This window comes from Alosa pseudoharengus, unplaced genomic scaffold (assembly GCF_046254945.1).
Source record: "Alosa pseudoharengus isolate Yale_2024_CS ecotype anadromous, Long Island Sound unplaced genomic scaffold, YU_APseudo_1.1 YU_APseudo_1.1_scf_11, whole genome shotgun sequence".
NCBI classification, from domain to species: Eukaryota; Metazoa; Chordata; class Actinopteri; order Clupeiformes; family Clupeidae; genus Alosa; species Alosa pseudoharengus.
Genome location: NW_027468576.1, coordinates 3,565,892 through 3,577,594, shown reverse-complemented (window position 1 = coordinate 3,577,594; position 11,703 = coordinate 3,565,892). Strand labels below are relative to the sequence as shown.

The following is an 11,703-nucleotide window of genomic DNA, read 5'->3' as shown; positions in this document are numbered from 1 at the left end:
ATTTCGCGCCCATAGACATGAACTACGACGAAGTATCTTGCTCCGCCTTAACAATCTTTGCTAGACATAACTAAAGCGGCTTCATTGCTTCTTCCACGGTGAGAAGTAGGAAGCGATAGCCTTTTCACAACAGCAGCAAACAGCAACACCTCTGTTTAGGAGAATATTGCAACTAGTGCCGCGACCACCACGTGCGAAATGGTTAGGCACTGACCGTGAACGATATGAATGAACGAATGATATTAGCGCCGAGTTTCTGTGATAAATGGTTTGCGAGAAAATTAACTATGAACTTATGTAACAACTCTAGCGTATGCCTACAACAAGCGGTTCCTGAGTAACCTGGCCCTAGCCAGATGAATTTCGCTCCGCCTAGCTCCACTCATCCATCTGGAACCGATCCATTGAAGTGTTGCTTCAGAAGGCTGGACCTAATCAAAAAATGCTTGCATATGATTGAATAAGCCACTTGTCCGTCATCTATTGACGTGCTACTTCAACCACTCACATCGAAGCCAACCCGTGACGCTGATAACAGTCTCACAGTCGCTTCTACGCTATGTCACATCTATGAAACTCCCGCCCTGCGTCCTAATTGGCTAAACCATAAAGTTGGTTGGAGAAATCACTCTCAATGGAAGAGGTTCCAGATGGATGTGAGTGAAGCTAGGCGGAGCTAAGCGGAACGACATTCATCTGGCTAGGGCCAGGTTAGTTCCTGAGTAGTCCGGTTTTGAAATTGCAACAAATTTCTACATGGTCTCCAACTTTGGGCCAAAATTATAATGTATACCTATTCTCATGTAAACTATTTATGTCAGTACAAACTTTTTTGTAAATTGTTTAGCCAGAGTAGGCCTATCCCACCATAATGGTTGTCATTTGCCAGATTCCAGACAATCACCTACAAATATCAATGTAGCCTATATTTCTACTGGTATGCTTCCTAGTGACAAAAATATAAAGGAAAGAAAAATCATGAGACGAGAGTTATTTTTTCTTGATATAAGACTGACAACACATAGGCCCTATTAGGCTACCTAAGACAAATATTATCATACATTCTCAGATCACAGACTGTCCTGAAAAAAAGAAGATAGGCATTACAATGACCAAGATAACTATTAGATAGATTAACTATTTGAACAACACGGCCACTAGGATATCATTTTATGGAGTGCTGAAATGTAGCCAATACTATTTTGGACCTTTACCTGTGAAACTGTGAAGAAAATATGCTTTGTGGTTGGGCAATATCATAACTTACTGCAATATTATAATTATTCCACCTGTATGTGCATAGTTAAAATTCTGAAGTGCAAGTTTAGGCTACAGCACAAATATTTCCATCCATAGGTAATGAAGTCTAACCTCTGAATTTCTTTTCAAAGTGCACCAGATTGATGCATTTAAACGTTAAAATATACCAAATTTTCTTACGGGGGAGCATGCCCCCGAACCCCACTAGGGGGATTGTGGACTAGTGCAGCTGTAGTGACGCCCGGGACAGTGTCCCTGTTTTAAGTTGACAAAGATTAAAATATTACATGTTTTACGCTTCTCAACTGAAAATGTCCCCGGATTTTGTCTCAGAAATCTGGTCACCTTATGTTAACCACACCCTTTATAAGTACCACCCCTCCACTAACAATTTCTCCCGAGACATGTCGGCGTACCTGGATGATCCATAGCCTACGACATTGGAGCGCAAATCGTGAGGGACTCTCTTCGCAGGGCGAGGGGTTTTAGAGACCGCCAGAAAATATAGATAGCCTACCCGGACGATATTCTCTATGAAGATATAGATTGTCATCCGAGGAAATTCGTTATCTTTGTCAGATGATCTAGGAAGACGTCTCATAGCAATGCCTGTACGTGGACATTCATGTATTCCATTGGTGATGCTGAACATCTGAGCAAGAATAGCCTAGGCCTACTGTATGTCCGAAAATAAATCGGACATAGGCCTACAGTAGCCTACACTGAAAAAAATGACATGCAAGAATTACTTAATTTTATTTAGGTAACCATTTGCACTCAATTTAATTTAGCTACATCCAGCCATATAGATTTAGTTGAATTTGCTTAATATTTTCTTGCAATTAAAGCTAAACTAAATAGAGTAGTTACAACTAAATCAAGCCAAGCAAACTCCAATCAAATATTTTGAGTAAAAATTAGTATTAGGTAACCATTTGCACACAATTTAATTTAGCTACATCCAGCCATATAGATTTAGTTGAATTTGCTTAATATTCTCTAATGCAAGAATTACTTAATTTTTTTTAGGTAACCATTTGCACTCAATTTAATTTAGCTACATCCAGCCATATAGATTTAGTTGAATTTGCTTAATATTCTCTAATGCAAGAATTACTTAATTTTTTTTAGGTAACCATTTGCACTCAATTTAATTTAGCTACATCCAGCCATATATATTTAGTTGAATTTGCTTAATATTTGTATATAATTTCATTGGTAAAAATTAAGTTAAACTTCAAATTCAGGTTAAATAGTATTAACTTAAATCTCAAACAGAAATGGTATAACTGTCTTTATTAAAACAAATGTTCAACACAGAAACACACATATGAACACACATTGGGACCCTTTGCTTTAAAAAATAATAATTTTCCCGCTCTCAAACCAAAGCAAAAGCAAAGGCAGTAGTGCCAAAGAGAGAGAGTGTGTGCACCAAAAGAGAGAAAGAAAGATTCAATAAATGGTTGTGAACCTTTGACCAAAGCCAAACACCTTACCAGTGAGTGATTGTGTGTTTGTGTGTGCGTGCGTGCGTGTGTAAGTAAATGTGCTGAGATAGAATGAGAGAAAGAAAGTGAAAGAAAGAATGAGAGAGACAGTGAGAAAGAAAGAATGAGAGAAAGACAGTGAGAAAGAAAGAAAGGTTCACAATGAGAGAAAGACAGTGAGAAAGAAAGAATGGAGAGAAAGACAGTGAGAAAGAAAGAATGAGAGAAAGAAAGGTTCACAACCATTTATTGAATCTTTCAAATCAAATCAATCATGACTGTGGTCCACTTGCCCATCTAATGATTTGGTTCTTAAGATTGAGAACCTTGGGTAGGAGCTTATCACCATCCATCTGAATGACAACTTTTTGCATGAATTTGTAATAGTATTGAAGAGTTCAACATTGATTCAATGTGTATATGACCCCTAGCTTCACCAAAGTCCTTTTAGGCAAGTCCCTGCACTCGGCAGCCATAATGCAATGCTTTTTTGGCACTCATCGGGCATCCTATTTGGCAGAAATGCGCGTGCGCAAGGCTTCACGACACCAACCTTACTCCAGCACAGAGTTCACAACACATGATTGGAGGATTTTTTGAGTGCTGTGTCTCCTCATTAGAAAGTCTCTGGCTTCACTGCACAGCCTTGTGCAACAGACCAAGGTTCCTCCAAAATGATGCCTCCATCCACAACGATGCCGATGTCCTCATGTTCCAAGGGGTGGTTTTCTCTTGACACCTCCTTGCCATGGATATCCTGTACAAAATTTAAAAAGCTGCTTTAGGATGACGCTTGAGAAAAGGTACGAGCTGGGAGCTGGCTTAAAGGTTTTTGGCTTAAAAATTGGCATAAAAATGCAATTTTTATTGCAATTTCAACATGCCCTTGGTTAGTGTTACTTACCATGTACATGTATGAGAGAATCATCATCTTCACCAAAATAAAGGCACGGGGTCTTGATGGCTGCCTCCCTCCTCAGATGTACAGTCTCTGTCTGTTCAGATACAGGGATATTAATTATTTTGTGAAAATACAATTAATACTCTAAATAATAATAACCTCTATTTATAAAGCACTTTTAATACGGAAGATTCAGTTCAGAGTACTTTGCAACAGATAACAGGCATTTGGCAAGCATTTCTTTCCCCTGTATTGGTTGAAACACACCCCATAATCACGTCCCAACGAAGCAGCACAAGACTTAAATTCTGACAGGAATTGAGTATAACGACATCAGGCTAATAAGTGAGTGTACCAGTTGGGGAAGGAACAATGTGAGCAACGGGAAAATGAGTGAGTGGGTAAATGTATGACGACTCATGTAGTCGTATCAACCCTGAGGAGTCCAGTTATAGTTAGACACAAAATTATAATGCCTCTATCTGTCGCTATGTTGTAATAAGGAACATAAGAGCAGTGTGTGAGTAGGGTGACTATAACTGATGGCAGTTGCAAATAGCAGAAACAGATCCAATGTGATCATTGTATGTAATATGTAAGAGAAGTAAACAATAATAGTAATACAAACTTACACCTTGCAAAATCCTCAAATGTTTGGTCATTTTATGTCCTTTAAACCTTCTTCTGGAATTTATGACCTTCTTCTTCTGGAAAACGGCGGTAACTGGACATCCAAGGTTACGCATCTTTGACCTGTAGCTTGCCTGAATACCCAAGCATCACAGGCATTTCCTGATCCAGTCATCAAGCAAGGACATTTCTCAATACCTGTAACTAAAGAGGATAGAAACACATTTATAATATAAATATAAAGTATACATTTATGAAATATACTTATTTAATACATACACAAATGGTACTAGTTAATCAAACGATTTTGACACTTCATTTAATTGACATTTGACACATTATCTTACAATCTACCAACAATAGCTACACAGCCCTGCTTGTTGGTCTGACTGTCCCCTTGAAGGGAAAACATTTCGAATTTCAACACCATGGAACAAATAAAATGTTCAACCAATATCTGCTTAACAGGTGCGTAGCATCAGCCTGTCCAGATCTTGCACTGCTGTTGAGTTTGAGAAATGCCACCACCACCACCATGCATATTCAGCGCTGGCGATGACATTATTGAGAAAATAGTGGTACTCCATTACTGACAGAATAAATAAACACGTTTCTAAACCTAGCGTAAATGTGGCTTTTGCCCAACATTGTCCGAGTTATGACCTGACCTAATCACTCACAAAACATGCGTCCTATTTCTTTCCTTTTTACATGTACCTTGGCCTGCATTCTGAGTCTCCAAACAAATGTATTTTGCAAACTCGGCATTGCTCAAGTTAAGTGTCAGTTGACTCCACAGGGGTCGGTGAAAACGTGTTTGGTCTGCTGCATAACGTGTTCGGTTAGCTAACTAGCAACGTTAAGGTCAACCATATTTCAGGCAAGATCTGTGTTCCAATTCAGTTAGCAGCTAATGTTAATTGTACAAACTTTGGTCCACTGAGTTTCAACGACCTAAATTGTCTAACATTAAGGTATATATTCATTTTGAAGTTATTCAATCAATTACGTCGAGGAGGTAATAAAAGTAAACTTTAAGATGAACTTGTTAGCCCAGTTAACATTATATTGGAGTAGAACTGCTAGGTAAAGTTAACTTTAGCTAGCTTGCTAGACGATTTCTTAAATATTCAAGAAAACAGCTCTATCGTGTCAAATAAGGCAATTAAAGACACTCCAAATTTCTAATGGTAAACTGACTGTCAAATGACGTTTAATAATATACCACTTACCGTTAAGTCAAAAGCGAAGATTTCAAGTGCAGATCTCTTCAAGCCAACGGAACCGTTTGCAAAATGGAGGACAATCATCTTTTGGCAGCCAAATAAACGCATGCGCAGCACCGCCTCTGAAGCAAACCCCTTTTTTTCTTGCAGATATTACTTAACTGAAATTAGTTTTTTGTAAAACACAAACAAATCTGAAGCAAACCCCTTTTTTTCTTGCAGATATTACTTATCTGAAATGAGTTTTTGCAAAACACAAACAAATTGAGTATATAAATACAGTTTCATTTAAGAAAAAATTACTACATGTCAAAATCACTTTTTTCAGTGTATGCTGAACATCTGAGCAAGAATAAATCGGACATATAGTTCTAGTAGGCCTAATAAATTAAAATCACAATTTTTACAAACGTATTGAATTGAATGTCATATTACTGTACCCTGCACATAAAGGCTACACATTTCCACAGCACCAAAATCCGACCGAATGCCTCCCTCAACCCCCTCCATAATCGGCCTTCCACTATTATTTGCGATGGCAAACTCCTCTGCTACTGTAAAACACTCTGGTGCCTTACAGTAGTGTTCAAAGACACCTTTTTCTTGTTAGCTGTAAAACAGAGGCCAAGTGAAGGCTATAAGCATAGGCCTACATTTTTTCATAAGAAATATTAATGCAAGCTATGACTATAAACCACTATTCTGAATAATGTGTTTGTGTTTCATATTCACCTGCTGCCATGTGCATTTGGCAATGGTGTTGCATCTGAAATGTTCACAGGATTAGGCATAGGCATACACTAAATCAGTCAATGGGGCTACTTAAACATTCAATTATCCTTATTACTGTAATCTATATGCCCACTTCTAAATTGTGTTGCATCTGTAGGCATTTCTATGAACTCAAAATAAATAAGCAATTTAATTATTTAAACTCATTAAATAGGCTACATTCCGCAAGCTATTAATCCTCCGTATTTGAAGAACATGTGGACATAAAACTTTACTTTTAGGCATTTAGGCTACCCGATCTGCAATACGTTGCCAACAGCCTTGCCTTGCTTTGTTCACTGCCAACATATTTGATTTTTGTCGTAGAGTGGGTTTTAATTCCTCATAACTTGTCATAATAATTGTGCATACCTCATCTGTAAAATAAGGTGAACGCGTCATCACTGAAAGTGGTGATTTGCGCTGCAACCCGCCCCTTTTATGTGAACGCGCACAAACTCCAATGAGGTTAAACCCGGATCAACAAATCAACTTCATAATCAGCGTCGTAGTACCGATTAACACCACTAAAGATAACCAGGTTTTGTCAACCCCGGTTTAACAAAGTAACCCTGGGTTACATCTGGGTAGGTTATGCTCCCTTCGTAGTACAGGCCCCTGAACTGAAAGCCTAGTTTGACAAATATATCACATAACTGCAATCGTAGTATCACTTAACGTATACCCCTGAGTCAAGGCTTTGTCAAGCCTTGATATGTCTACATAGCCTAGATATGTCCAACGTGCTTCGTAGTATACCCCACAGGCTAGGTGCAGAGAATAAATCCCCATGGTAATTTATGTGCCATCTTTTTTGTGAAACCAAGTCAAGGCTAAATTCATCCAGGATAACCTAAAAATCCCAGCTTAATCCCTTATCTAGGTTTTGTGAAATACCCCTCAGGTTTACTTCTGCCTTAAACTTGTAAAGGCAGGGCAGGGAAAAGTTTCAGACTTCCCTGCGCTTGGCTGTGGACAGCGTGAAGGGAGGAGGAGCATTCACATGATAGCAATTGGTTTGAAAGCATGGCCGCGTCCACAGACCAGGCATATCTTGCAATGGAACACTCCGTGCGCTCGCGTGTTCCACCCATTCTTACGGATTTATATCAGTTTACAATGGCTTATGCCTACTGGCGTGCCGGTCGACACAATGAACATGCTGTTTTCGAGTTGTTCTTCCGAGAAAATCCATTCGACGGAGGTTTCTCGCTCTTTGCAGGACTGACCGACTGCTTGTTGTTTCTGAGAAACTTTCACTTCTCAGAGGAAGGTAAAGTGTCGCTACTTCACAAATTCTCAAAAGTAAGGCTAGACTAGTCCTAGGCTACTACATCATCATCATCATCATTGTTTGCTGTTATGTCTGACAGCTCAGTATTTTCCTGTAAAGCACGAATTAGATGGTATTTGAGTGTCAGTGACTATCAATTGAGCTCCTCCTCTTACGAGAGGTAGGCTAGGCCTAAAGCTTGTCCAAAGAGTTGTCCATGTCATCCACGTGGCTATAAAAAAAATGCTGCAAGTTTCTGTAGAGCTTGTCAAATGTGCCCGTCTGACCCTTCTTAAAGTGATTTCTCAAAGGTCTTGTGTATACTATCAGAGTAAGGATAAAAGCTGTTAATCACTCTGTATCAATGGGAGATGATATCCATGAGCACATGTATTGTTATTATTATTATTATTATTTTAATTATTTATTTTTCAGCACATACATGTATTATTCAATGCTTCTTTTACACAAACTTAGGTCACAGACCACTTTGAGGTGCAAACAATATCGGATTTTTGCACCAGCTTATGGAGCTTATACTATGCAAACAGCTTTTGTAGTCAGAGGTCACTAACAAAGTATACTTGAGTAAAACTGCTAGCAAGTCAGACCCACACAAAAACAACAGCAGACCATTACATGTATTTCTGCACAAACACAGACACCATACTGTACCAGGACATTAGGCGACAATGTGTAGACACATGCAGAGGGGGGCTGCTGAGGTTGCTCAAGCACCTGCCCCTTTGGCCCTAATATCCTAAGTGCCCTTATGAGAAGGCCTACCCCTGGCTTTTTTTTTACAATAAGTACAATTTACCGTTCATATTTAATAATAATTTAGGAAATAATAATTTATGTTTAAACAAAAATACCTAGCTGCAGACGTGAACTTTATTGGCCTTGCAGCCAAAGGTCCCTGCACGGCCCTGATGTTGATTATTAAAGTTGCCATGCTACTAAGTCTAGCCTGTGTTACAGCGTTACACTGTCATTACAGTCTCATTCCATTTCAGAAGTCGTTGTAATGTTTATGAAGATTGTAATGCATTTATAAAAAAATTAACTGACTATTCATGAGAAATATCAATATTTATATCTGATTTTATTGTGTGTAGATATAAAATATCTGCAGACAGTGCTTCCTCCAGATACCGATCCTACCTTTTTCTCCTTCCTGACAACCCTGGACTGCTCTGCTGTCTCCATAAGCTCTGTTCCTGAGGGTAGCACTGTGTTTGCAAGGGTGAGTCAGTGGCTATTTATTTTATTATAACAGTGCATGAGATCTACAGTACCCTCCAGAATTATTGGCACCTCTGCTAAAGTTGACTAAAAAGAGGAATATAAAATCATCTTTTGGAAATTGATCTTAATGCCTTAAGTAATAAAATGAGGAAATATCCAACCTTTAAGACACCAGTTAGCCTATTAGCTGGTTTGATTTACATTGAGCTCAATGAGCATAAAAATAAAACCATGCCCATCTCTAGGTATGGTGAAGGGTATGTGATGATGTGGGGCTATTTTAATTCCAAAGGCAAAGGGAACTTTATCAGGATGAATAGTATCCTGGATCCGTGAAATAACTGGCCTTTAAAAATAAAAATCTGCCTGCCTCTATGGGAATTTAACATAGGGGTGCCAATAATGCACCCTGTATTTTAAGGAAGAACATTTATTTATTTATTTATGATACATTATTCATTCACATAGAAAATTGGTGTCCTTAAAGGTTGGATATTTCCTAATTTTTTAACTTAAGGCATTAAGATAAAATTATCTTTTCGAAATTTATGTTCCTCTTTTTAGTCAACTTTAGCAAAGGTGCCAATAATTTTGGAGGGTACTGTATGTGAAAAATCTCCTTTAAGAGATTTCTCCTTTCAGAAGTAGCAAAGCAACGCACTGTTTTGTTTATTACAGTGCATGAAAATGCACTGTTCTGTTATCCGAAATCGTCGTCGTCTTCTTCTTCTTCTTTGTATTCTTCTAGCCAAAATTTCTGTGTCTAATTCAGCTTCAACTGTTTATAAAGTACACTTAAGCAATGCATTTTTTGTTTTTGTTAACGTTATACTTTTTGAGATATTAACAAAAAACAAGCTTATTTTTCCCCATAGACTTTGCATTAGCATTGTAAAGGGCCAATTAAGCTGATTTGCACCTGTATCAACTGCCAGCTGCTCAACTAGGCCCCCACAAAGAACCAATTAAACTGAATTGCACCTGTATCAATTGCAACTCAATCAACTCTTTCTGTAGCTGTGTTTCCATCCAGCTCATACAAATTAGTGATGCGCATAAATAAAATGTGCATTAGTCATCGTTTCCAACACCTGGTTTATTCTAATTATTTGGGGACACTGACTCACACCGCACTGTAGAGGACTAAGAGGATAAGTGGGCCTTTTCGGCAGATATGTGGGTGATTATCATGTCTGACCTCAACAATAAAGACTCCCTGAATGCGGTGTGCTTGCATTAAAATGAGTCAGCGGATTTTGCTAAATGCGGTTTGCTTGCATTAAAATGAGTCAGCAGATTTTGCAACAACACGCCACAACACACACAAACACAGGTGTGCAGTGGCTATTCAAAACTATGTAAAACATGATGTGCAATAAACTGACACTTTGAATAGCCCAGGCTACTTTGGACAGTCTTTAGACGTTGCTTGAGCTTGTTACTGCAGATGCAACACAAACAGAACACTCGCGCCTGGTATAGCCTCCTATTGTGAGCACAGATAGATGCGTCTAGCCTGACGAGCCAGACCCACATCAAGATGTAAGGTTTTGGAACTTACCATTGGCACTGCTCAATCTGAGGGGCAGGATAAACGGTTGTCTTTCAAATTTCCTCTTCAAACAGCATAGGCTACGTGCTGTTTGAACCATCTAGATCGGCAAAAGGTGAAGCAAATACACAGACTTTATCAGTATAGCAAAGGCTAATGTGAATAACTAAAGAGTTAAATGTCTCCTAAACTGGGATGTGCATTTTGTCGCGCTCAGAGACAAAATCAGTGTTGATTGACATGAACATGTCTTTAAGAAATGTTCAGTGGCCTGATCTGAAGTAGTCTGTGCCAGTTTAACATGTAATGTGTTCACACAACACAACTTTATTGGTTGGTTAAACAAATTAGCACAATGCCACAATCTGTAAGTAGCCTAGGCTGCAGGTTAAAACATTTCAAATCGATTTTACAAATGAGTCTAGTCTACCTGTGACTGTAATGTCTGAACCTCAGGCAGAGAAAAAAAGAAAGAAAGACAACTTATGTAGATCGCTTAGGAGGAGAGGAGGGCCAGGCTGAAGCAGTGCAAGCGGGCCCTTCACACTTTGCCCCCAGCCAAAAAGAAGAAATGGGAGAAGAAGGCACTTTTATTTTAATCATACATATGATTTTTTTTTGGCCACAATGATTTTTTTAGTCATTTTATAGTTTGTTTTCTTCGTAAATCTCTGGTTTTGCGCCATTTCATACTCCGTGGCTAAAGGCAATTTCAGAGCATGCAGCTGAGAATCTCTTGTAGCCTACTGGCGCGAGACTGCTGAGATTCTTTGAAGGTTACGTCATGCTATGCGAATAAACCGTTTCCATCAACTTTATTCGCATTATACCTTATGCGCATCGAGAGTTAATCCACCCCCCTCTAGAAAATCAAATATCTATGCACATTAGAAGTTCTTATGTGCATTTCACGTGTTTCCAACCGGGATTTCTTATTCGAATAGTTAAAATGTGCATTAGGAAGTTGGATGGAAAAGCACCTTGTGTGTCTCTCCATTCTACAAGGATATAAGGCAAAACTCGGCTGCCAGGATCCTCACACACACACAAAGCGATGGCAACACATTACCCCCACACTCAAGCAGCTTCACTAGCTCCCGGTGAAGTCACGCATCACCTACAAAATATTACTCCTTACTCCAAATCCCTCAATGCTCTTGCTCCCCAGTACCTCTCCGATCTCATCCAGCATCACTCCCAGTCAAGGTCCCTGAGGTCCTCTGGCAAGGACCAGCTTGTCATCCCCCGTTCCAGGCTACGGACTTTTGGTGACAGAGCCTTCTGTGTTGCTGCCCCCACCCATTGGAACAGTCTACCTCTCCATATCCGGCAAGCCCCCACACTGGCTACGT

The 11,703-nt window shown here is 39.2% G+C and overlaps 1 protein-coding gene and 1 long non-coding RNA gene across 3 annotated transcripts in view; one reads left to right on the top strand and one right to left on the bottom strand.

The window, feature by feature from the left end:
* Positions 1–3,042: 3,042 nt before the first annotated feature.
* On the bottom strand, positions 3,043–5,827 carry LOC143114290 (uncharacterized). 2 transcript variants are annotated; one of them, XR_012984886.1, is made up of 4 exons: positions 5,514–5,827; positions 4,284–4,485; positions 3,655–3,745; positions 3,043–3,507 (listed from the first exon to the last, which is right to left on the bottom strand). It is a non-coding gene; the product is annotated as an uncharacterized LOC143114290 (long non-coding RNA). The 2 variants fall into 2 exon arrangements; XR_012984884.1 differs by lacking the exon at positions 5,514–5,827 and having other exon boundaries at positions 4,284–5,483.
* A 1,477-nt stretch (positions 5,828–7,304) lies between these two features.
* The window catches only part of naprt (nicotinate phosphoribosyltransferase), a 100,636-nt gene continuing 96,237 nt past the window's right edge, over positions 7,305–11,703 (top strand). Inside the window, exons 1-2 of the mRNA XM_076277780.1 lie at positions 7,305–7,551; positions 8,670–8,797. Coding sequence (XP_076133895.1) covers positions 7,305–7,551; positions 8,670–8,797 — 375 coding nt within the window. The remainder of the gene's footprint in view (positions 7,552–8,669; positions 8,798–11,703) is intronic.